General features: G+C 40.1%; 1 protein-coding gene across 1 annotated transcript in view; it reads right to left on the bottom strand.

The window, feature by feature from the left end:
- SCUBE1 (signal peptide, CUB domain and EGF like domain containing 1) overlaps window positions 1–27,398 on the bottom strand; it is a 192,680-nt gene extending 165,282 nt beyond the window's left edge. The window contains exons 1-2 of the mRNA XM_036404941.1: window positions 27,311–27,398; window positions 24,444–24,566 (exon numbers count right to left, since the gene is read on the bottom strand). Coding sequence (XP_036260834.1) covers window positions 24,444–24,566; window positions 27,311–27,398 — 211 coding nt within the window. The remainder of the gene's footprint in view (window positions 1–24,443; window positions 24,567–27,310) is intronic.
- Window positions 27,399–27,601: the final 203 nt, after the last annotated feature.

Below are 27,601 nucleotides of genomic sequence, written 5' to 3'. Positions count from 1 at the left end.
ATAACAAAAACAAAAACCAAAACCAAGAGGAAAAAAAATAAATGTAGGTATTCAGCCATGAAATTGTGAAGGATGCAGGTGCATCTACTGATGAATTTGCAAGGTTTCTCAAAGAGAAACCCAAAGTTTTGTGTACACTGGCAAAATATTTATAAAGTCTTCAATTCCTTAAATTCCAGCTGTTCAGATGGGGAACTCTTGGGGTGTTTAGTGAAGAAATCACCTTAAAAGAGAATTGCGGTATTTCCACTCCAAGAGAAATTAAATCCATGTGGTACTACAATGGCAGGAATTGTGGTAGTCTCAGACAAGAATTAAATGCACCAAAATGATTAAGAAGGTGTAGAGAAATTTTCAGTACTGACACAACCTGCCAAGAACCCATTTGAGCTTAGTGTATTCAAAAAAGACAGCACCTCCCATTCCCAGGGCTGGATGTAAGGACATCCTCAGATGCTGGCAAAAGAATTTTGATCATCTCTTTCTGGAACTAGTTCAGAAAAATCTCAAAAATCCACTGCTTGTTTCAAAAGTTTTAAAGTGAAAAATGATCAGGAAAGAAGAGGTAAAAAGAAACTTGCTTACTTGGGTGTACTAATAACTGTAGTGGTTCAGCTATTTACCAGGGTGAAAGAGGCTTGGAAACTCCATCCTAATTCTTTCTGGAAAGCAGAGGTGAATCTCTTTGTTACCATCTGGAAATAACTCTTTGAGCACATCCCTAGGGAACACAGCCATGCTCTTCTACTGCCCTCCTCAAGGAGCAGTGGTGTTACTTAAAGAACACCCACTCTATGAGACTGCAGTTATTATGCAATGCAAGCATCTAAGAACTTCTAAAAAATACTCTAGACAAGTATCTGAGGATGTGTTACCATGAGGATGTGCTCTCATTTACAGTCCTTGTATTTCAGTTATAGGAAGAGAATTTGAATTTGTTTTAAGTAACCTGATTCTTTTTAGTTTGATGGGACTTGTATTTCCCTTATACATAATGGGGTTAATTCTTCTTCGTTATTAGAGGTGAAATTTACACTGTCCCATGACTGGTTTAATTTGTGTATTCTGCCACAAAGAGATGGAACTCTCATAAGCCTCACAATGCCACCTTGCAGAGAAGCAATGTTCAAAATAAAACAAGAATCAAACTCTTTTGCTTCCCATATCACAGTATTTCAGTTTTCTGTTACACAAAGAATAGAAGACACATCAGCATGCAATAACTAATGTCCACAAGACAAACCAAACTGTAAAAAAAACGAGGAAGTTGCAAAATGCCTGGTTCCCATTTTGTCTAAACATTTTCAGCACTGTCATTAATTGACTGAGTGCTAATCATCTTTTCCAAGCAGTAACCAGCTCTCCTAGAAGGTGGCACAGAATTTATGCCAAGAAAGTAAAAAGTCTACCTCCAGAAAAATTAATTCCCACTCTTCATTGCATCACTTGAAATTAATTAAGTTCCTGAATGTCCAAAAATGTGTGTTCCAACATATGCAACAAACTTTGTCAGCACAGCTACAGATCATCATGGGCACAGCTACTGAAATCAAAGCAAATGCCTGCATGGATTTGATGAATTTTGGATGAGTGTCACAGCTAAACTGTCACAAGAAGCCTTATGGCTATTAACATGCAAAAGAAAGAATGACTGAGGCCTGGAAGTCAATGAGCCAAATTCAGTGTTTAGTGTTGAATTCCACAGATTTCTGTAGAAAATGGGAAAGTGTGCATTGACACAATTTTTATCTTGGCATCTGTCAAGGCCACAGATCCCAACACTCACAATGCAACAGAAGATGTTCAAAATAGGCGTGGGATTGAACAAAATCTGTGTCCATTTTAAAGTATTTCTTGACTAGCAATATAAGGGCAAGATCTGGAGCTAATTTAGTAAACAAAAACTTCAATTGACTTTGAACGGAGTAATTTATGTGCTTGAACATTTTAAAACAAATAGCCAAAGAAAGCTGTCTGCCCACATCAACTTCTAATTTACAGAACCACAAACAAAAGCGCTTGTGCAGGTATATTATGCAGATGTAGAATTTCTCATAAAGAAGCTGGATCCATTAAATAGCTAGAAAAAGAAATATTAAAATCTTTGTAAATACATCTTGATGCCTGAAGCCATGTATTTCTCCAGTATCTAAAGAAAGAAAATTTTGATATTCATCTTCCTTTATCTAATTGCTTTAAGGAAAATACTGCCAAAAAGGCACTGTGGAGACAGTAAATAACATTGCCCTTACAAACTTGACAGGAAAGAAACTGTGTTTTACCTTCTTGCTTGAAAAGGGGTTCCTGCTAGCCCCTACCAAGGGCAAAGCACACCAGATGCAAAATTCTCTTTTATCAGTTGCCTTCTGCTAAAAAATGCCCTCCTACAGTTCTGCAACAGCAGTATCTTGCCTGCTTTTCCGCAACTCTTATGCAGCAAAGAACACTGCAAGGTGCTGGAGCCCATATTTCCATGTAGTACTATTTTTCACTTTTATGGCTTCTCTACTAAGAGCTTTCAAAAAAATGTTATTGATTCTTTATCGAGTTTTGGTCACTGTTCCTCCTAGGGCTAATGCACTATCCTCAAATTCACAGAAAAATACAGGGGAAAAAGGCCCATTCTTAGGTTCTAAATCCTACACAACTAAGAAGATTTACAGTGCAGAACTGTCTTCCTCACTGCATAGCTTCATGCAAGCTTGATCTCAGATGCTTGTGAAAGAAAGTAACCTTGTAAAATCCAAAGATAAAACGGCCTGAGATGAAAACCCAATTCTACAATTATTGCCACTGGCTTAGTGAAGCCAGGAAGACGTATTTTCTGGGATTCACAGTAGAGAGATACGTAAGACAGGATCAGCACTGAAATTTTTTGTTCCCATTTCCAATTCAGAGCAAACAGCAATGTAGCACTGTCTCCACTGCTTTAAAGGAAACAAGCAGAAGTTAAGTTACATGCACACTGACAAGAATTACAAACAAATTCAAGTCCTGGATCACAGTCAGATCAGCATCTTTTTTTTCTTCATAATTGGGTTTGAGACTGAAAAAGGCATGAAAATAAGTAAAAATTACATGGGAATAGTCACATTTTTATATATATTCTTTGGCAGAGTCTACATTTAATATACGTTCAGCAGATATACATCACACTCTGGACAACCTGAACCTAGGGCATTTGTATTTCCCATATCAAGTTGCACTTTCCTTAAGAAGGGAACCAGTTTCAGATCCAAAGGCCAGAATAAAAGCTCAAGCATAAGTTAAAGACCATTCTGGTAAAGTGCAGGTGAAAATTGCCAGAAGTTCGGCTCTCAGGGAAACACCCAACCTGAGCAATATTACTAAACACATTAGATTCTTACAAAGAGTTTAGCATCAGCACATTTCCACACATTTCAAGTCTGCTCTAGTCTTAAAATTTGCAAAACATGACCAAAGAATGAAGAATTGGGGGGGAAAATGTGATCAATTATCAATTTAACTAAATCTGACCTGATGAAATAGCATTTTCATCTGTTTTGTGGCATCGGAATTCATCATCTACTCCAAGTCCAAATTTTATGAGAATATATTGACATACCAAGACTCTCAATATTTCTACTCCTAAAAACCCCTTCACCTCCAGAGAAAAATCCATTTTTGAAAATCTCTTTCCACGAAATGCTTGTTAAATCACTTTTTCTAGAAAACAAATTATTTGTTACATCTGGCCCTTCCTGCAATACTTTATTTTTTGACTCATAAACGTTAACATCTTTATTCTTTAGATGCTGTGACCTTGTAAATGTTACAATCTAATGAATCAGAGGAACACAGAGTGCAGATTTTACAGCTTTCAAGTAGCTATGATGTTTTCAAGACGCTTGTGCCAAAGAAAACTGTAAAATTTGATAGCCATTAGGGCTTCTCTAAGAGGCAAGGTCAAGAGTGGGCAGGCTGGGAGCAGGGTAAATTCAGAAAGAGCAGCCGGATGTTTCTTGGTGGAGAAGGAAAAAGAACAGGTATAATATGTTGTTTAACATGAGGTTTTTTCAGTGTAAATCCCTCAAGAGCCTTTCCACTATGGGTACTGCCTCTCCCATGTTTTTCCCATTAGTGCGTCCACAAAGAAAAAAAAAATCAATTTTACAACTTCCTTCAAAAATGTCACAAGCCCCTATTTCCCAGTATTAAACTGGCAATAAAATGAAAAGGCCATGCCAGTTTAGTGGACATGATTTGGATACAATCTGTGGTATTGTTGTGCTGTTTTTCTGGAAGCTATTTCATCCAGTTTCCAGAAAAGATCAAGTACTCTGCAGCAGTTTTGTTTCCTTTCCTTCTGTGATGGCTAAACACAAAGTTCATCATGCTTTATCTCTTGCTAAAGTATTGTCTGAAAGAAGCGGGGTGAAATGCAATACAAACCAACTATGTAAAGCTATGTCCAGCTGATTAAACAAGACACACACATTTTTAAAGTGCGAACAGTTTCAGATTTAGAACTCTCTTGCCTAAAAGTATTTAGGATATGTCTGAAAGACAGATGAGATATCATCACATTTATCACTGTCTGCAGATATGACTTTTTAAAATTTAAAATTATTTTAATATTGTTTAATAATTTTCCCTAACCACAATTATTAACTTATCATTTTAAAGAAAGCAGAGACAACTATTGATGATCCCTATTTTGCCCTGTGTCTGTAATTTTTTTCCTTTTTATTATACTGTGTACAGCAAGCATTAATCAAATTTTCAAGGCACACAGGGTAAAGGTAGCCCTACAGGAATCACCCTCACTGGTTGGGGAAAACCAGCTGTCACAAGTCCTTCTCTAAGGAGGAGATGAAGTAAGTGGACTGAGTTTATCACCTGTAGAAAATGTAGGTGTGCTTAGCACTTGCTACTTTTCAAATTTTAGTTAATGATCTTCAAATATTGTGCATCATACAAAGAGAATTAAAGAGCCACATTTAAAGACATGAGTGACTAGACAGTATCAAGCACCCAGTGCTGTAAGCTGACTTCAGCTGACTCAGCTCATACATTGGAAAAAGCAACAAGGCAATAGATGATGAAAATGCAAAATTTCTGCAGTAGCTGAATGGCTATATCTCACATTTTTGGTGAGTAACCATCCCATTCTTCATTCATCAAAAAGAAATATGGTGTCTAGAGACTCCCCTCCTTACAGTTTTCTTAAATTCACCTTCCCTTCCTCCATTTCATGTCACTGTTCTCTTTCCTGTGCATTTTCCTCCTTATTTAAACTCTGAGTTCGAAGAGTGGAAAGAACATTTTTAGTGGCTGGACATTGATATGCCAATCAAAGTGACAACAGGCACAAGAACCTACCCCTTTGATTCCTTCTCTGAGGATGCCTGATGTTCAAGGCAGGTATTCCTGCCTCAGTCCACATGTACCTTGCAACTGGAAAGTTATCACTGAAGTACAGTGAAGTAAGAAATAGGCAAAAATATTGGAAAAAAGGTAACTTACAAACTGAAAGCTGAGGCTCTGCACACATTTGGTGTCACTTGCCAGCCACCTAAATACTCTATATGGTGGCATACATAACACCCCAGCAGCAGGAATGGGGAGGAGGTCAAACAAGTGATACAGAACACTCTTCACTTAGCACCTTAAGAGTTTCTGACTGCTTAATTGGCAAGTCTTCCTATTGCATTAACACTGGAGTTTTACAGAGCTTTTTACCTACAGTACCTTTTGGGTGCCTGAAACCTTTGGAGAGCTAGAATCATTTACGGGAAAAAATAATTAAGCAGAGTTCTTTCCCTAAGGAATATTTTATGTTCTATTAATGTATCTGAGTATTACCCCTGTGTGACATCTGCCATCTTGACTATGGAAACTTATTTGGGACCATTCCAGCTTCATTTATAGTAAATAGAGTTTTTTTCCTAGATAAAGCCAAAATGATTGTAATCCTGCATTCAGCATCTTGAACCCTTGATTAGAGCTTGGAGCAGCTTGACATTTGTCTTAATTGATATTTAAACAGATTGGCTGCAAGTTCTTTGAAGCTCAAGTGAGATACCCAAATAAAGATGGATACCTGCAGAGCATGTAACAGTTTTAGAGTCTGTCTTTATTTAGTAGCTGCCATGCCCGAGAAGCTCAAGCAGAGAGGTTTCCTGTTCACAAGCTGTTATGAATGTGAAACATGACATTTGACAGCATTTTTTCCCACCACTTCTAAATCACAGCCATTTGCACCCCAATTCCCTCTTTTAATATAATGGGAAATGTTTGATTATACGGCAAATCTTCGAAGTTCTTGGTCATCTAATAGGAGAATATTTTTATGTTTTTACTGACACTGCTGGTGTGCACGCATCCTAATGATAATTGTTTCAGTAAGTCATGGCAGGACATTGTTCCTAGATCTTTAAATTCAAATATGCACCTATCAATTTTGAGAAGAATGTTTCAAGTAATCAAATTATCTCATTGATACAGATATAACTCACCTACTTTTTTCCCAGACTCTGCAGGCATCTCATTCTCAGACTACTTATCTCCAACCTTACTTGCATTTAATTTCTAAATGTCTGTCCACTGAAAGGGGAAAAAATCCCAGCCTTCAATTCTGAAGTAAATTTCTTTGTTACCTATCAGTGAATGAATATTAACTTTTTTTTTATGTGGCCCTTCGTGTAGGGGAACAGAAGGTTGCTTCTTGCCCATTTCAGAACGAGTCAGTGGCAGACTGTGCACTGCCAAATAGATGATTTCTTGGTATCATAGAGCACATGCTTCCTTAGTCCCTGGCAGACTGATACTTCTTCAGTTTCAGGCTGAAAAAGCCAAGACCACAAACAGCATGGGAGGCTGCAGAGCAGTGGTTTTCAGCCTTCCTGGATATGAGGAACTAATATGTATTCCAGCAGAAGTGGAGACACTCCTTTAGCAAATTCACATATTCTGACAGCAGGTTACCCTTCCAAACTAATTTTCCCACCTGTACTTCAGGCTCCTGGCTGAAAACTACTCTGCTATGCTGGTTCACCACTTGGGGAATATAATGCAACTTATACATTGCAAGATTTGTGCAATACAGGGCTTCCTGTCATCCGGTATCACTTGGTCAAACTTCCTACTCTGTGCAAGACGCATATCAGATATTAATTTTGCCAGCCTCCAAAACCTGGCAGTACAGTCCCACACAAGTAATCTGTCTGTGAGCAGAGCAGCTCTACCTTACACTGCTGATGTGGCCTGCAATGAGGGGATCACCTGTTCAGGGCTGCCTTTCATTTCAACATTTACTGAAGTCATGTGGCTACTTCTAAATATGATCCACAGGGAAACCATGAACTTGTGTTCCCTGCCAGACACAATACTTAGGAAGCCCAAGAAACCAACTCTGCCTCCTATTTTGCCACCTGTTCCCTGAATACAGACAAATTCATACCATTCCCCAACAACATCCTTCATGATCTGAAGGCCTCTCAGCATTTTGGTTTGCAGACAACAGTAAAGAGCAGCCCACAAGGAGTGCCACTCAGTCCTTCACAGGGATAAAGGCCTCACCCATTAAACTGCAGCTGGCTGGGTGTTAACTTGGTTCATCAAAACACAGATCCTTCTTTGGTTTAGAATCATTACGCTTGGTTTTGCTGTAGATAGTTTTTCTACCTGCAGAAGCTTTTATCTTGTCTAGCAGGGTGTACATGATGGTGAAAAGGTTGTAACACACCTGAATTGTGCGAAATGCTGAAATGCTCTGAGAAATGAAAGAATTGCTCATTCACTAAAAAACAATGAAAAAGAAGTCCCTTACACTCATGGTAATTAAGACTCCAAAGTACCTCTGGTAAGAGTAATCTGTTAATACTAGCATGTTGCCTGATTTCCAATATTAATAATTTCACATTACATTGCTTTTTATCCAAGAGACAGTACTGAGGATTTTTTTACTTTCCATCTCTTTTCTATGCTGTAAAGACATTTCTTAAAAATAATATTTCAGTGCTCCAGCCTAGATATAAATGAATGATTTGTATTTGGTTTAAGTTTTCAGGAGAGTGGTGTTAATTTTGGTCATGAGTCTATTGCACAGCTGTGGGTATTTTTAGGAAACAAACAGTAAAATTAGTTGAGATGATCCTACACTAAGCCATTTACATGGCTCATTTATGTACTTGGTACATTCACTTCAAAAAGATCTGAGAAGACTAAATTGAATAATCAAATATTTACAATACCTTTTTTTTAAAATCTCAAATGTCTTGCAAAAAAGCTTAAATTAATTTTTGTCCACCACCTTTCAGTTCTGTGCACCATCTAGAAGGTATAAAAGTTACTAGGCTACAAATTTTGTTACAATTCAAGAGTTTAAGATGATCAATCCACATTTTGTTCCTGTTATGAAAATTTAGGCTTGTGTTTTAGCATCTCACTTGCATTAAGTTAAACCTTACTAAACCTGTGATAATAATGATGATATCCTAAATGTGAGCACACACAAGCACTGCCTGAAACAGTTCACAGCTCTAAAAGCTTTCTCCATCAGGACTGTACAATCACAAAATGTGGAGCTATTTTCAAGGTGCCAAAACAGTTGGCAATTTTGCTGCACAACTCAGAAATCTGGCACAGCCTTTCTCAGCTTCTTAACAACAATTCTGTCTCCACAGTTTGTAAAGTACCTGCCATGCAGTTTTGCTTGGATGTACAGACCGAATGTTTTCCATTTTATTTGAAAGCATGGACCTGGCCAGTACCAACAAGAAGCCCTAGATGTTGCTGTAGTTGATGAATGCAAACGGGTTTTATTTTCTAACAAATACCACATTGATGCAATTTTTTGATTCCAGCCATTTTTTTCCTGAAACAGAGAACCCAACCCTACTGATATGTGCTTACAGTTCTAAAATTTTATCCACAAAGAGAGTTCATCAGTTATGACGTAGCTCTCCTCAGTCTTTGAAAAGGCCATGCAGAAATAAGTCCTGTGAACCAGAGCCCTATTTATCACCAAAGACAAATAATCACAGAGAAAATTTAGTAAACAGTGGTAAGACTTTAGATTTTGACCTGTGGATGTACAGCCATTGTCCAACAGGGACATAAATGTACAATAGTGAACAGTAGCAGGCAATCCACGGGCTTTTCCATCATCATTACCCTTTCCAGACTCTCAAACATTTCCTGGACTGTTTGGTAACTAGAGCAGAAAGCAATACCAGGAAGAGGAATTAATGAAGTGACACACTCATCTTGGCTGGACATGAGGTAAGTGAGGGTTAGATGAGGCCAGGCCAAGCTGTACAAACACCAGTTTAGTAGTGGGGAAAGTCCAGGAAAAGTGTTAAGGACAAAATTTAACATTCAAATCTGAAAAACATCATTGCTGACTTGTGAATAATCAAATATTTTCATTTATAAGCTGTGCTCACATCTGATGTTTGGACAAGAAAGGGAGATAGGGCAAATGGATGCAATTTCAGCTTTGCCATGAAATCAGACAATTTGGCTCCACTGTTCAAATATCCTGTACTAGAAAGCACACACAGCTTCCATTAACACTATTAAATGAAAAAGGAATGAAACTGCAGACACAGGAATAATAATATGGACATTTGCTGTAAATTGAAGAGTGCTCATATTCATAGCCTGGAAATCTCCCTTTGGGAATTTTAAGCAATTTATTTTTTGTTATGTTGGGGAGAATGTTAGGTAGAGAGAACCAAAGAATGCCTACAACTTCTGTGCAGTATTCAAATAATAATCTACTTTTGACAGAATACACCACAGAAAGCCAAGCTGTACAACTGCACTGACCTCTTCCCTGACAGCAGAGAGATAAAAGTGGCTAAGGCTATATAAATAATTGTTTGGTCTTGTAGACCTATTTCCAATACTCTCATGTAGATCATTTATTCTGAGATGCCTTTCATAACAATGTTATTTTATTATGCAGAGATAGCCAAAATGCCCAAATATCTTGCCTAAAGTCTTGATTAACAACCCAATTAACAGTTTGGGTTCTTTTTTTTTTGTTTAATTGGACAGTACATCCAACATAAAACTAGACAATTGAGATGTCACTTGAAATGTTCTTCATGAATTCCACATGCTTCTTCTTTCTTCCCATCTTTCCAGAGAATCCCTATTTTAGCACTGTCTCTGGTGTATATTCACAGTATTTCTAAGATACATAAACAGAAGTCCAGGAGAGAACACATTATAACATCCTTGGTTATCCACTGAAAAGAGGCAGCAAGGTCTGACTAGTTACCTCACCCATAAATAATACAGGACTTCAGCCTCAATAAAAGGCTCAAGAATGAAATAATAGGGTTATGGGTGAGTATCCACAGCACCTGATTTAACAGTGCAGCCATCTGAAGTTTGGTCAAACATCCAGGTCAAGCTTTTCAAAGTACCTATTAATTTTTCACAACTGACTTGAGACTCTCCTTATTGAAGTCTCATTTTCAGAAAAGTGTGAAGGCCCATCCTTCTGAAGAGACTGTTAGTTACCAAGACAAAAACTCAGGTTTTTAGGGTTTGCCCATGTAGGGAAACATGGTGTGAGGCTCCTGCTAAACCACATTAGATGGAGGCTGCAAAGAGACAGGTGTACACAATTACATGTTCCTGTACAATTCTTTACCAGCATTCTGAGCACAGCTGATTGCCTGTCTACCCCTCTGAGTTTTGCAGAACACCTGGAGAAGCAAACATACTTATTTTCCATTCCTATTCTGAAGATGTCGTTAAAGACAGTGATTGAAATGAAACTCCTGGCTCAGGTCTTTAAGTCTCTAGCTGCATTCTTCCATTTAATGTTTTTTTATAATCTACTGTAAGCATCCACTGTTGGCCACTGTCATAGACTGCACATCAGGGTAGACAGATCTTTAGTTAAACTTGGTCTGGCCATCTTACACACTTTTATATTAAAATACACATAGGTAGGGACCAGATTCTTTGCATCCACTGTAAAGAGTCCTGATTTTGCCTTCCTGTACTAGGTATAATTTAAAAATCTTTGTAAATTCCATCAGCATAGAACATGAAACTAACTGGACAACAAGGAGAAATTCTAAAGAATGCTTTAGGGGAACTCCAAAGATCTGATAACTAGGCAAACAACACTGACATTCAAGAAAATCTGCCCACCTCCATAACTGGCACAAGTGACTTTTTATGGAATTTTCTCCCAAGTGCATATGGGGTCTAGTAGGCTTAGTATATAAAGGACTTTTAATTTGTGTTTAGTTTGTGCAAGTAGGTGATTCAGCCACTGAATTAAAAGCATTGCAAATTAAATAAAGGTATGATCACACAGTCTAGCAGTGCTTCCTGAGTAGATTGCACTAAGAAAAAAAATTAAAGAACTAAAAACATAAAACTGAGATTGTAAAAACATAAAACTAAAACTGGGAGGATGAATCTTATAATGATCCAGTGACACATCTCATCCAACTTTGTAGATGCCCACATCTGTGTCAGAAAGAAGACTCTTATTTCCAGGACATGATTTATCTGTCCTATTTTTGCCTCCAATAATGCAAGGCAAACTGCATGAAGGAAATTTCTCCCCCTCAACCATAAAGGGAAAGCAAAGCAAATGGTTTAAATGGGCTGATCTCTACTACTGAGATCCACCTCTGCAAATATGAAATCCACCCTCCATCCTCTTTAGACAGCCCTGAAAAGTACAGGAGCTCTGTTAATACACCAAATGCTCATCAGACAGAGCCAGGGCCTGCCTCCCTCCCAATACAACAGACTTGATTTATTCTGAAATTTAGGTCTCTGAAGGAGTGCAGAGACCATAATCAAGTGCCTGAGCCCAATTTCAATGTTGAACTAAAAGAATTATAGGGTGTATTATTAATGGTTGTGACTGACAAACGTTTGCCTGAGGACAGACAAATGCAGGAAGCGAATGTTTCTATTGATTCACATGTCAGTCTTGTGACTTGTGACCCCAGAAAACTTTTAAAACAAAGGCAGAACCATGTTTTCAAATTACCACAGGAAAAGTTAAGTAATCCCACCCCCACCAGTCAAACAATTTTACAGCCAGCAGCCTGCACAAAACCACATGGAGGAGATATTTTTAATTAAGTGCAATATAAGGAAAATAATGGTTACCCGTATCCAGTCTAAACAATTATTAGCGAAAGGGCCTTAGTATTTGAAAGTAAGCCATTTAAGAAAGGCTTACTGTCTGAAGTATAGGCTGTTTCCGATTATAAAGTAGAGCTTTTAATTAAGATTAGTAAGGCCTAATTCAAGCTATAATCTGGTTCCTTTAGTTAGCAAATGTCTATTAAAACCAAGCAATTAAGGTTAAATGGGTTGAAGCATTTAAAGCACTCCCTCCTGCTTCAAATACTATAATAGAAAAGACTATGTCAGTGACTAATACAGACCAGAAGACATGTCTTTATTTCCCTTAAGTTTTTTACTTCTTTGTTGATCATAAAGTTTATTGAAGAAGCAACTCTTGGTAAACTAGGTTTCAGGTGAACAATACGTTGTTAATAGTTTAAAAAAAATTCTGCAGTTTTATAAAGTTTGTTCGTATTATGTTTTTTTCTTTAATTTTCTAATTATCAATAAGAATATGCACTAAACTTCCCAGAGGTGTATTTCTGACTTTTGATAGTTGTGCTCATACTTGGCATGGCCTTAAGCATAGATGTTGTGTGTACTTGACAGATAAAGGTAGAAGTAAACTATGATTTGTACTACTTACATAAATGGACTCTTAAAGTATTCCCATCTCATCTTCCATTTCCCATTTTTCCCATTTTCACAGCTTGTTCAAAGACTGAAATTCTTCATGCTTGGTCCCTTCTTTAAAATCAAGTTATTTTAGCAAGTTCAAGCCAAATGGGGTGAGCAAATCAAGGCTGTATTCCTGAGGGCATGAGAGCCTCCCCCACATCCCTCTGCCTGGCTGTGCCAGAGCCCATCTCCAGCAGGACCCTCTGGGTGCATTCACACTCAAACCTTTCACCTGCCTTTTGGACTCTTTAGAACTCCCCCAAAGCACCCAAATAAATCACAGTTTTAAAGACAACAGGCTGTCCTCTCCATCAGATAAAAACTGCTGTGTGCAAGCAGGAGCACTGAGGTGTTCTCCCAGCTACAAACACTGGGGCTTTCTGTAGCGAATGGCAGCATTAAGGAAAACATGCCAGTCCTTCCAGAACATGTCCCCCCATCCCTTGAATCCAGACTCTGGCTAACTCAGGCAATTTTATCATGTTATCCTACTCAGGATAAAGACTGATGTTGTGGAGCAGGCTACAGCAGCTGTCTGTTGCCTTCCATACAGACCATCAGAATACTTGTCTTAAAAACAGCTCAAAATTAGGACTAGTACCTAATCATAACATCAATATTCATGGACATCACTAAGAGCCTTTTAGCAGTACAGGAATGTATTCTGGTAACTTTTCTAGTAACTCTTTTTTGGTTTTGTGTGGCAAAATCCAGTGAAAGAACTCAGAAATATGCATTGGAACCTTCTGTATTAAGGTAAAATGTGTTATTAAGCTGTTCTAGAAAATTAATGCTACTGCTGTTGCTATCCTGAATAGACTTCTGTGTATTTCCTATTTAGAATAAAAGCTGAAGCTTTTGGGTTTAGCTCTGTAAGACCACATATGATGCAGTCAACAGGTATTTTTTATAATGCAGTTCTTGCACTTCCCTCAAGACAAAGATTTTTTTTAAAAACATTTCAAAACAGACAGTGAAAGGATGCAAAGTGCCAGAAGGATCAAGAAATCCATTTAATATACACCTAGATGTGATTGTTAATACAAAACTTGAATGACAGCAACTTAGAGTTTACCCATATCACAAAAAAGTATCTTCCTAGTAAACAATCATACTATAAACAATTTGATGAGGTTGTTTCCACTGTTTAAGATTTTGAGAAAACTGTATTATTAAAGTTCTTCCATTCACAAGTCATAATCTCCTTAAACGTAAAACTGTGTGTATACAGAATAAGCTGTTGCCATTTTCACAAAGTGAAACATTCTATACTTAATGAATCAGACTGTATCCAACCAAAGCATTTTAGTATTCAGGTTTTTATTTCCAAACAACAGGCTGAGGTTGTCTGTTCCTCTTTTATACCCATTCCCTGGCTCATTCTTACAGCAAAACAGTCACAGGTCAGAGAAATCCTGGCAGCCCTCCTTCCCTCATTTGTTTCTCGCGCTCTCAATACGTCTGCACGCTCCCATCTGAATAGAGGTAAAATAGTTTCCTTAGGAATTCGAGCCAAGCAAAAGCCAGAGGGCTCCACTTGTATCTGCCCTCTAGTAGCCAAATAATGCAGTTAGCCTCCCTCAGGGCTTTGGGTTGGGTCTGCAGCACAGCCAAAGGAGGATGCCTTTCCCCAGTCTGCCCATGCACACAAAGCCACCAGCAGAGCCCTGGGGAAAATCCCAATCAGGGGCAGGAGTGAACTGTTCAGAGCACCTGCCTCTGCAGAGCATGCTGTACCAATATCTGCACTAAAGATCAGGTGAACTCCACCACTGTGCAAGCAAGAATTGGGCTGCTTTAAGAGAAAAGTGGGGGGGGGGGGGGGGGGGAAGGAGATGCAAAGAGGAGCTTTGATCGCATGCATCTTTAGACAGGTTGGAATGCATCAGGAAAAAATGGAAATTTCCAAATAAAGTTGGACTTTGGTGCTTCATAGCTAGAGAAAAACATTGGCATGTCTCCAAGTGACAGGTTTTATGGAATCCTTTCCCAACAAAGTTCTGCGAACAGAAATGTGCAAAAAGAATAAAGGCAAAACTCTGCTTGGAAGAGACACTGACATCTCTAGAAGTATGAAGTCAGATATTGAATTCCTTCTGTTCATGTGCTGCCAAACAATTTAGATATGCATTACCTAGCCTACTTATTCAGCAAAGCAAATACCCCACTTACTTCAATCCCTTTTTCCACTATAACAGGGAGAATGAAAGTTCTGAATGTGACCTCTGCTTCTAGATAATGAAATCAGAACAAAGGCACTTCAGTGCAGTTTCCCTCTTACAACAGCAAGAACTAGAGTGCACAGCAGTAATGTCCTGTAGTATTTTCAGCAATGATATGTCCAACAAATACCTATTTCTGCAGAGGTTGCCCTTCTCTGAAGCACTTTCTGCAGCAGGACCATTCTCTCCAACAACATTACTAATCACCAAAATGGTATTATGCATTGCTCTTGGTTTTTCAGTTAAATTTCTGTGCTCTCTGAGCATGATGTTAAATGTAAGGACTGACAGTGGTTCATGCAGATTAAGGCATGGGAAGGATAGTATGAAGCTTAGTAACCTCACTCTGAGAGAGTAAATGAAACTTGGCTTTTATATTCTCTGAGATAACAGCTCATCTGCTTAAAATATTTACTGTAAGAATCAGAACAATCTGAAAGTTGTCTATTTAATATTTCTGATTCTTTGATGGCTATACTATAAAACATTGTCAATAGCTGTGAAAGAATGGTCTTGAATTTGATAAGTTGTCTATGGGTCCTACAGCACCAAACAAACTTCACTAAGTTAGGTCTGAAGCATGTGCAAGATCAAGGTCTTAAATCACCTTTTTAAATTATCTATATATTTTTTTTAATTCCTTGGTCACTGAAAGAAAAACTGCGACCTTCTACAGGCTCCAAAAAAGCAGGACTACAACATAAAAAAAGGCAGTAGCTTCAATTTAATAAAGCACTTAAATACAATTACTTTAAAAGGTAACAGTTTCTTAAGATTAAACGCAGGCTTGAGCACTCAGGTGATTCATGGCACTTGAACAAAAAAATTCTTCCAACTGTACTGTAAGGGTATTCCTTTTGCTCAGCATCTTAAATGTGAAGAAAAGTCTTGAAATTTCAAGGGGGTCTGTCAGACCCTATCTTCAGTTTCTTATAACTCTGCCAAACATTTATGTATGAACTACATTTTTTCTTGCAAGGTATCTGCTTTAGAGCAGGTAATTTTTTTCAGTTGAAATTAAAACGAATATATATATGCTAAAACAAACTAAGGAAAAAAACCCCAGGAAATTAGCTTTTTTCTAAAGGGATTATATGGAAAAATCACTGCTTTGCTATGTTTTAAAAAAAAATCTCCCTCAACTGCTTCAACAGATTTAATACTGTCAGATTTTGTTTCTAATAAGGTGTCAGGGAGTTACCTTTCAAGAGATTTCTCAGGACAGAATAAGATGGTCAAATTACAGCTGAAAATTTACCAAAAATTTACCCATCTAAAAATTCATTAGCCCCTTCCCCTCCTCCAAGAATATAATAAATCCAAAGCTCAACAGGCATCTGCTGAAATTTAGGCAGCTGAAGTTTCCAAAACGTCCTCCATGGTAGATGTTTTTTTCAATCTTATGCTGTCGTTTCACACCACAATGGCTCCAGAAACTAAACCAGATTAGGAAATCTGTTCACTTTATTCATCACCACCTTCTCCTGGCCATGAGTCTCAGCCTCTATATCCCAGTTCATTAACTTTTCAGTGCAGAAATGCTTACAGGGCATTTTGGGGGTATTATTTCAGTGATATTCTTCACAGACTAGCCCCACATCAATCACCTTGTGCAAAAGAAAGAGCAACATCAAGGAAAAGGAGCTTCCTAAACCAGTGCAGAGGGAGTACTACTCCTTTTGCCACCAGACTCCACGCACGTTTTCCCTACAGATTCCTGCCATACATCCTCCATCTCAGGACTGCCTGAGGTTGGCCAAACCTGGCCTGCATTTAAGGCTCACAGCTATCCTGGGCTAGAACAGCCTGGGACTGGTACCATGGGTGCAGAGGCTGTACCCACCATCCTCAGGTATCCACCATCTATCATTCCCATTACTCCACAGTGTCCTGCCAGCATGGATGCTACCTGGCTCAAATGCAGAGGAGACAGAAGCAGCATTAGTGCAGCTTTTTTGAGGAAGGGAGCAGCAGGAGGTCACATTCCCTAACTCCTCCTCTGCCATCATCCCAGCAGAGGGTCCCTGGCCATGTCTTCCATCAGCCTCCAAACAAAGAATGTGTATTTCAGCAGGGCAGTGAAGACACACATGGAGACAGTGCCCATAACCAAAGGGGAGCTAACAAATGATGGCAATCAGCCAGGCTAAGATGTTTTCCAGCTAGCCACTGAGAGAAGAGCCATGGCTCTGCAGGGGGTGGCAACAGCAGGGAATGTGCTGAGGAACAGGTGAGCTCTGAGCTGTGGATAGGGGCCAGGAAAGAGGCGGAGAAAAGGGAGAAAAAGCAAGAAAAGAGAGCTGGTAGGAGCTGTTTTGACTTAAAGACAAAACCCAAGGGAAAGGACCAGCAAGGGGCACTTAGAGCTGCCAGCTCTCCTGGCCCAGTGGTCTTGCTGTGGGACACTGGCTCTCAGAAAAACACTGCTGTAACTGCAGCAAGCCACTGAGAGGACAGGGGAAGGAAAGCTAAATGAAATAATTGAAAATAGATGAGAAAAGAACAAAAGAGAAGCGGGGTTTGCAGTAGAGAAATGACAAGGCTAAAAGACAGCTGAGTAAGAGAGTACACAAGACAACATAATGAAGACTGCAAGGAAAGGGGACTGTAACAGAAGTAAAGGTGATGGGTGAGAAAACAAGGAAAACTGGGTAGTATCTGGCAGATGTAAAATGAATGAAGACAAAAAAAGGACAGACCTATTGAGCTTAGTACACTTTATTTATGCTCCTTCATTTCATTATAATTTTCCTGGCAGTTAATTTACATTGTGTATCTGGGTGGAAAGAAGTTCCTTCTAAATACCAAGTTTATATCACTCCAGGAGGCCACCCTGGGCTCTGCATCTTAGCAACTGTTGGGCCTGATGAAATTTTATAAATAAGTTCCCAGAGTACCCATAGACCATCCAGCAGACAGGGAGCTTATCAACTATTTAGAGAAGTGTCCTTGGAAAAAACCCTCCTTTTTTCCAATTTGAGAATTACATGTAATGCTGTTGAAGAATGAGGCCCATATTTCATATGGAATGGTATTTGTTTATGCAAAATATAGTGATATTTATATCCAAGAAGCATTCTGAGAGAAAAAAAAAAGTTGGAGTGAATGTTCTTTTTCTAAGTCAAAATGGAAGATTTCCAAAGTGGACCACCGGGGGAGCTGTTCACTGAAGCAGCATTATGGGCTGTCAAAAAGCAGCTCTAAGAGGTAGGACAGGGTAGGGAAGAAAAGGGAGAGGAGAAAACAATAGAGTTCGTGACACATGGGGACGGATGGCCCTGGGAGCAGTTAAACAGGGCATGTCAGCCCAGCTAAGGGATATTCTGGTTTTAGTGGATGAACTACTGAACAAAGTTGGGAAACTAAAGCAATTTGAATAAATAAATAAATAAAATCAAGGCTCAACTCGGACCAAAACAAAAGCCCTATTCACTGAACAGAAAGAAGCATGAAGGAGGAAAAAGAAAAAAGTTATCATAAGCTGTTAATTCACTTAGGCTGTAATAAAATTCTGATTTAATACAGAATGTTCTCAGGAGTACTTTCTTACTTGAAGCTATTTCTCCACTTCTCCATTTCCCAAGAAAATTCATCTCCTGATGCAAGTTAGAAAACTCACAAGTCAAAATTGAGTATTAAATAGTACCAGACAATTAAAACAAAAAAGGAGAAAGAAAAAAGCAGAGATATAGAAGGCTTCAGAATTCAGTTCTGTGAACACTTTTATCTGCCTAAACCAAATAAAATGTATCAATCTACCCAATAAGTGAAAATAAAAAAGCAATTACCAGCTCAAATCAAAGAAGCTAGTTTATATTCTCTCTCCTTCATTTTTTGAAAGCAGCTTCATTGTGAAAGCTGCTTTCAGTGAAATCAGCACAGAGGCTCATCCAGAGTAAAGCCATAATTTGTGTGAATCAAACTGGGAAGGAAGATTTGATCCTGGAATAGAAATCCCCATAAAATTTGGAGGTGGCAGAGTGTGCTGCTCTGCGCTCAGACAGGCTGCTGCAAGCCAGTCTCACAAATCTAGCAGCACAGACTTGGAGCACCAGGTGTCATCTGGAGCACGGCCTTAGGGGAGGGTGACGTGAACTTCAACACGAGATATGAGCACCATCTGTCAAGGTATGGCAATCCCAGAAAGCACAGCAGCTTCAGCACCTAATATCCCCTGCAGACTTCATTCAGGGAGACCAAGGGAGTCCTTGAAAATATTAATTCACCTTCTACTGCAATCGGAAGAATCATCAATCAGGAAGAAGCAGGAAGAAGTCACTTAAGCTGCCTTGTTCAGTGGCATTACTGTTATTCTGCAGAGACAGAACAAGTCTAAGCTCACTAGAGTTGTGCAAGCATCAAGATGCCCAAGTTTCAGAAACCAAAGGACACTCAGTAGCATTCCAGCTCTCCCAGGACATCATTGATGAAGATGACTCACTTAAGAAAGAACTGCTGAGAGTGGATTGATGGGAGACCATGGAGCTCTTAAAAGAAATGGGATCATTGTTCCACTTAAAGGACATCCAGAAGCGCCTTACTTATCCCTGCAGACAAAAGGAGGCTCTTGTATGAGATACTGGACTGGGAGCTGGGAAATGAGAAGTCTGGAAAGTCCTGTGTTTCCAAATTGATTGATTCGGAGCAGCCCTGTCACAATATTTGGATTCACTTTTGAAGAGCATGAGAAGAACTCAACAGGTATTTCAAAGGCCATAATAAAATGAAAACCCAATGAGTGAAACCAGGAATGAGCTTCTTAAGGAAATGAAAGATAAAACAGGTCAACAAGATTAAAATTATAAGAGGAGTTTTAAGTCAAGCCTGGAGAGTCAATCATTATTATTTAAATGAAAGTGAAGAGAGGTTTTTCCAATTGCTTAGATTTATTTAAAATCCATTAAAAACAGATCTAACAAACATGTGCAAGTAGAAACTTGGTTTCACATCCACAAAACTACTGAAGATGATAATGACTGTTCAGAAGGGACAATTGGTCTGTGTTTCCAAATGGACATATGCAGAGACTGAATATACCTGTGACTGAGGCAGGAATGGTTTATTTTGAGATTGTACCATGGTTAAACCCAGTGAGGTGCTGCCACTGGGGCAATCAAGAATAAAGGCCCTCATTGCAGATTATCACTATCACCTACCTATTTATCTAGAATGATTATTTACATTATGAAAAAGACTACAAATACATGAACATGTGACCGATTTAAATCTCTAGAACTGCACAATCCCACTCACTTAGCAGTCAAGCAGAATTGCTGCTGCTCTAGCACAAATTTCCAAAGTGAGGAGAAATCTGAAAATCACCCTCCCAGGGCATACTCTACCAGGACACTTTGCTATGGTATGTGTATGTTGCCCTCAGCAAGAAATCCATCAACAACATGATGAAGCTTCACAGGAGAATTAAAAAAAAAAAAGAAAAAAAGTCCAGCTGAAAATTGTGAACACTTCTGCACAAAAAGTTCAAGAAACACTGCAAGAAACATTGTAACAACTGTATGAGATAAATTATTAAAAGAACTGAAGCAGAAGTCTGATAATACCATGAAAGACAGTTGAAAAAAATCCTCCAAGAGGAAAATCTCAGTCAATATGGGAAAGCACTGAGGAGAGTTTAACAATTCAGAAGTAACAGGTCCCAATAAACATGTCTTAAGGGTCCTACATGTAAAGTATAATCCAAAAGGAAAAAACCAACAGCCACTGCAACTCACTGAAATTACAGTCCCACTGAGAATAAAAAGTAGGCTAAGAAAAAAAATCAACCTATAAAATAAACTTAACGCTAACTGGATATAAAATGGGTATAGGTAAACATCAACCAACAACTATACAGAGTATTTTAACCATTAATGGCGTGAGAGTTTGGAGTAGTCAGAGAAGTAGTATGGGGTAAAAACCTCAAACAGCTGGGTTTGAGAGCTAAACCCCTTCCTACACAGTTCAATGACAGCATATCCTACAACTGCAAACACACAACATTGCATCGGAGACGAGGAATGCTCTGTCAAGGCATAAAGAACCCCAGGACCTGGGATCCTTTTGAACTTTCCAGAATTTCCATCCCTTTAACACAATTTTGTTGAGATATCAACCAGTGAGGAAGCCAAAATTCAATGTTGAGAAGGTAAGAACAAAGTCCTATGGATCATGAAAGATCATGCCTGCAGCTGAATCCAGTCCACTGCATTTCAGATCCTGACTAAAATCACAACGGGGAAGACTTCTTAGGTAATAACAGGTGTGGCAGGGCAAGTAAATTAATTAATTGTGAATAAATGGATTTTGTATATTGACTAGAAATAGAGAATTATTTTTTAAAGATTATCTGGGTTCGACACATTATTCTGTCCTATGAAAATGCCAGCTAGAGAATTTGCGTTCAAGGGATATTGATCCATTACATGATATGGGAAAATATCATGGCAATGCTGACCATGAGGCTTTACAAAGCATAACAGATACCTCAAAGAAAGAAAAAAGGTCAACTGAAATCTACAGAGTGAAGCAGAAGACAGGATATAAGAAGAATGAGGAACTCTTCTATCTGGAGAAACAACTGTGCTCTGTGGAAACAGGTCAACTGGTTCCGGCAAGAAAGCTAGCCAGAAAAAAAAAAAAAAAAGAAGAAAAAGATCTGTGAACTGAAAAGTCATCCTTAATCTTCACAAACTCTGGAGAAACCCAAGCCAAAAGACATTTTGAGAGAAAATCAAACTTCAGAAAGAAATTCCCTACTGATGAAACTTAATAGACTGTCAGGAAAATGTTTCATTTCCATGCAATTGCTTCTAGAGTTCTTCACTTGTCCTTAAAGGAATATTTGTGTCATATGCATTTTTCCCCACCCTTCAGCTCACAGCAGCAAACCTGAGCAAAGTGGCTGGGCTCCACATTTACTGCATTGATCTAAGGATTCCATTGTTTAGAAAAACTATAAATAAATACACAAGAGTACACAAATATATATTGATATACTGGACACGTTTGTACAAATATGTGCTCCTCAGAATCATCCAAAAAATGCTACTTCCCATACTCTACCCTTTACTCTAGAATGGATTTTCAGTGAACAAAAGCAATATTTAAGACGACCATTTAGAATAAACAAACATGCACCTTGCTAAATTAATTGCAATGCGTCAATACAACCTAAACTGGCAGCTCACTAAAATTTATCAGAATGAATTTGATAGCATGCCTTTAAGCTCACTGTGCCGCATGAATGGCAATTCTACTCATTTAGTAAAATCTGGTTGCATGAGAGAGCCTGGGCTATAAGTGAGTTAGTTATGATATACTCAATGTTCTTCACACATGAAGCAACACTGGTAGATTGCTACAAACTTAGTTAAAGAGGCTCATTATCTGTACAAAAACTTTTTCTCACAGGTAACTAGTTTCACTGATCAAAAGGCTTATTTTGAAAAGCCCAGTTATAAAGACTGGGCTTTAAAATCAAGACAAGAATTATTTAATTAATCAGATTTAGTTTTAGCACAACAAAAACAATCCAGTGGGTTTCATCTTTCTCACTTTTATCTTATAAGATAACTTCTAACAGCTGATCACTGAGGTAGTCTTGTGACAAAATACTAAATACCAATCAATTAAGCCAGTCTGTTTATTTCCATAGGTTTTGAATATCTAACCTCAAGATGAAAAATAACCCACTTTCCATATACAGTAGGACTGAGGCAGATCTTAGACCTGCCACTGACTCTTTCTGAAGCTTTCTGCTTTTATCAAAATTTAGTATTAATTACCAATTTAAGACATGGAACCAATGCAAAATCTTTAGAACTGTTGACATAATATTGTAGGAAAAAATGTTATATATCATGCACAGTAACACCTGGTTTAGACAGCTTATATTACCTGACTAATGCTGAACATCCATGCAGTTTTGCAGTCTGTCCCAGTTTACTTATCAGGCTTATCAGACACTAAATTCTATTAGATATTAGTTTGATATCAGACACAGATGTTCCATTATTCTGTACATCATTAAAAGGATTGCTCTTGCTTTTTACTATTTACTGAGTTTGGGATTTTTGGGGTTTTTTTAAGTGAACCAAGGCAAGTCAGGCAGAGGTATATGTGTATTAGACAAGCATGAATATAAGCCACATCTACCACTAAACAGAACTCAACAACTAAAATATGAATAGTTAAAGCATAAAGAAACTTTTAATGTAGAAAAGCAATACAAGAAGTACCATTGCTGAGAATGGCCGCTCCACAGCTGTGGCCTTGAGTACATTATCTCAGAGTTCTGTAGCTCTTTCCCTGGAAGGGATGAGTAGAGAAAGAACTGGTGCTGAATGATTATCCTGTTTGCAAGAAAGAAAATCCAGCTTCCAGAGGAACAGCAGCTCAAAGATGCTAGAGCACCAAAAGGTGGACAATCAGAATTTGTCAATTTAAGTCCACGACAGAAAAATGTGACAACCACAAACATTTTGGAGGTCCCTGGAGAATAATACGTGATTTCAAATTTTTGTAGACCAAATTAATTTCTAGGTCTTCAATCTTTTTAATGGACTGGTGATAGATGTTTTTTAAAAAGCTGCATTCTGCTGTAGAATGAGAGACTTGGAAGGAAAATATTATACCTACTAAGTATCTACAAGTGGGAAAAAGTAACAATCTTTTAGTTGTAAGGCATTCTGCTGTGATTACACTATTTGTTCTTTTCACCAGAGAATCTCTCCACTGAGATTCAACAGACAAGATGAAGTGTGTAAAATCCAAAATATGAGTGTACATAGAGCCTAATAAAACCTGCTAGGTCTTTTTCAATTACAAGACTGATGTGAGGACATAGGGAAGTAAAGTAAGTTTTTTCACGTGTGCTTTAAGTGCAATAGTCTGAAATGCTTCCTTTTAAAATAATGTTCCAAGGACTAGAACTATACAATCATGACTCATGTAGAGTGTCAAAGAGAATCGAACTCCAGCGTCCTGTCTGAGTAGGTACAGAAAAATACCTTCTGTAACTTGTCTGGGGAAAACAATGGCGAGTCCTTTCCATCCGCTCTCTGCTGGGGGGCTGGCCAGGGGCCCGGCCCGGCCCGGCCCGGCCCATCCCATCCCATCCGCAGGCCGCACCCACGTGTTTGGCCGCCGCGCTTCCAGCCCCAGGGGCAGCGGGCTCACCACTGCCCAGGAGGAACTGGTGCTACCAGAGAACGCCATCCCCTCACTCACTCTTTTCAATTTTATTCTTAAGAGCAGGCTGGCGGGCACAACGTTTGCAGTGCCGGACAATTAGCAAAAGCAGCAGGGGGATGCTTGCCAATAAACACCCAGATTTGAGGTTAAGCAGCTGTAAATCTGCATTAATCGTTTCAGGAATTCAGCTATTTACAAAAGCTTTCAAAGAGCAAACAAATAAAAGAAGGGAGGGGAGAAGAGACAGGAGAGGAGCCGATCTGTCCTTACCTTCACACTGCTTCCCTTCCCCTTTGTAGCCCGGCTTGCAGATGCATTTGTAGGATTTTGGTGTGTTTTGACAAATTGCGTCGATGTGACAGTCATCCGTAGCTTCTGCACACTCGTCAACATCTGGAAGCACAGAAGGAACCCCAAGAGGACAGATAAGAAGGGAGACCAGAGCCACAAAACACCAAGGATAGATACTCCCCTTGAAGCTGTTTGCCTGCCTGCCTTCCCAGTGTCATGCTGGAAATGAGAACATCTTAGCATAAATAACTAAACTAGACAACGTGATATTCTCTTCAAGTCGTTTAAAAGCACTGCTCCACGGAGCTGGAGGGACTCGGTCTCACATTTCTGCACTATGAATAAAGTACTTAGACACTAGAAATTAGCTTCTGCTGTTTAAGTCTGGTACTGGAGACCCACATCTTAGTAAAACAAGAGAATGCTTAAATTACATATAAGAGGAGAAAAAAAGACTCCTTGCATGTTCTAGCACAGAGATTTTCTTAATTCATAAAGATAGACCCTAGTTTAAATAAACTAAGCTGGTGGGGGAATGGGAAAAAGAAATATTTGAACAGCTAAACCACATTAATACATTTTACTGAGAAGCAAAATAATAAATAAATGGAAGACCATATGAAACTCGGTAAGGTAGAGTGGAGGAAAGCAACATGCAATATCATCATCTACTTGGACTAAACTCATTTAGGGGAAAAAAAGTGCCAGCAGCCATCCTGGCCCTTGCTCGGGTGGGTGCCTTACTGGATGGATATGCCCTACTCTGAAAGGGGGACTCAGACCACTTCTCTTGTTTTCAGAGTAGGAAGCCTTTACAATCATTTTAGTGACGGGCATTCGTTCTCTCCTCCAGACTTAAAGAGGATGGGGAGGGAAGAGGATGAGACAGAGTGGAGATCTGGTAGTCGTGGGAATGTTAATGAAGCGAGCATGGGGAAAAAAAAACCTTCCGACCTATTCAGGGATGGGGTGTGCTGGGAACATGGGAACACTTATAGCCCTGCCTAAGCTGCCCCGGCCCCGCACTGCCCACAGCCGCTCCCCGGGCACACCGGCACCCACAGCCCCCGACGCCAGGGGCGGCGATGCCACTGCGCCCCGGGCACAGCGGCCGGGCCAGACCGGGCCGTCAATCCCGCACCTCCCAGGGGGCTCCTCCCTGCCTCACGCCACAGCCACATCTGGGGCTCCCGGGAGGACACGGGCAGGCAGCCGGAGAGGGACCCGCGGAACTGGACAGAGCACAGCCCCCGCTGTATGGTCAGGAAGTACCGAGGAGACAGGGGTGCTGCGGAGGGAGGCAGACGGGCATCCAGCGAAAGGCATGTGCAGTTGGTTTAATGCCAATTAGATTAACAGATCCTCAAAAAGGTGCACTAAAGTGAAAACAATTTTATTGTTAGCTTGAAATCCTAACGCTAATTGTTTCAGAAGTGCTCACTCGGCCATCTCCAGTGATAACACACGGATCCTTCAAAGTCACCGGGAGCAGGAGGGGGCTATTTAGAGAAGGGAGAATAAGCAGACATTGTAGCATGGCACACAGCAGAGAACTTCTCTGAGAGGTGCAGACCGGGGCGGCCCCGCGGGGCACCTCTGGAATACCAGAGAGAGAATTCCCCGGACTCGGTATTGTTATTGTTGTAGAGGTTTTTTGTTTGGTTTTTTTGGCGTTTTTTTTAGGAAAGAGGGAAACAGAACACCGAGCGTCGTAATTTTCCGGACTAAGGCAGAGCTGCTGTAATCTGTTGCTTTCTTTCTTGTCCATTCGTTTATTTTTACCGCTGAGCCAATTCAAATCTAGCTATGATTTACGTGAATTAGCTTAGGTGTTGCTCAGATCAGGCACAGATTCAGTCAAGCACAAAGAGAAAATAAGTTTTTGTGGGGTTTTCTCTGCGTTTTTTTTTAATGCTTTGGTTCATACTTTTGAGTCATTAAACCGGCACCCATCTCCCATCAAGATCAGCAAAAGTGACAGCTGGACTCTTTATAATGCCGTCAAAAATTCAAACTGCATTGAGCCAAGGGGGACATTTCACAGCAACCAGAGGATGCCTGGGAGTCAGGCGTGAATGCCAATGAGTCAAATGAAAGGGCAAAATCAAGTATGAGCCCCTGCTCTGCTCCACATCTCACATTGCATTAGTGGGACTGTAAGAACTTCTAGGCTGACTTCGTTCATTTTGTTACATTTAAACTCCTCTATCCGAGGAACAGGGATTTTTTCCACACCCTTCCCCCTCCCTCCCCCCGACGCCTGGCCCCGCTCGTACTTCACCTTAAAAGATTTCTCATCGCGCAACTTCAAAACCTGCATGCATTTCTTTCAGAAATCACTTCGGGCTTGCAACATTCCAAAGCAGATAGGACTGGGGGGTGTTCGATTTTTGGTTGTTTTTTTTTTTTTTTTGAAACACCGAAGCAAAGACAAAGTATAATTAGAGCTATTAAACTGATACGAGCGCCGCTGTTTAAAACACCAGGTCTTTGGGTTAATGCGCAGACAAGGAAAACCTGTTAAGATATCCCAGCCAACGCTTGCTCTGCGGAGTCTCCAGGGCTCAGCACATACTTATCTTGTAGGCACTCGAGAAAAGTAACTTTTTCTTCCCCATCTCTCCCTGCAGAAATCCCTCGGCTCCGGCTGTGGCAAACACGCGAGAAAACGCCTCCCCACCGCAACTTCCAAAACCCTCGGCGCTACGAGCAGCGAGAAGTGACCTCCCCCTGAACACCTTACAGCGGGCAGAGGAAAGCGGACAGACACGGTCCCCCCGGGGCCGCGGCTCCGCGCCTCCCGCGCCTGGGGAAGGCAGCACGGCGGCGGAGCCCCCTCTTCTTACCTGCGCCCCCGCTGCCTCCCGCCAACCTGCCGGCCCAGGCGAGAGCGAAAAGCAAACAGCAGCGCCGCGAAAAGCAAACAGTGCCCATGATAATGATGCGATCCCCGGTGCCTGTCTGCGATAAGGGACGCGCTCGGGGCCGGCCGCGCGGAGCCGCCGGCGCTGACGCCCTGACAGCGCCCCGCTGATTCGCCGGGGCTCCCGCGGCGGGGGCGGTGCCGGTGCCGGGGCGGGCCGGGGGCAGAGCCACCCCCGCGGCTGCCCCCGCGCCCCGCCGCCCCGGGGAGGGGG

Source organism: Molothrus ater, chromosome 5, assembly GCF_012460135.2.
Source record: "Molothrus ater isolate BHLD 08-10-18 breed brown headed cowbird chromosome 5, BPBGC_Mater_1.1, whole genome shotgun sequence".
In the NCBI taxonomy this organism is placed as follows: Eukaryota; Metazoa; Chordata; class Aves; order Passeriformes; family Icteridae; genus Molothrus; species Molothrus ater.
The sequence above is the reverse complement of the archived record's forward strand: the minus strand, read 5'-3'. Positions and strand labels throughout refer to the sequence as shown.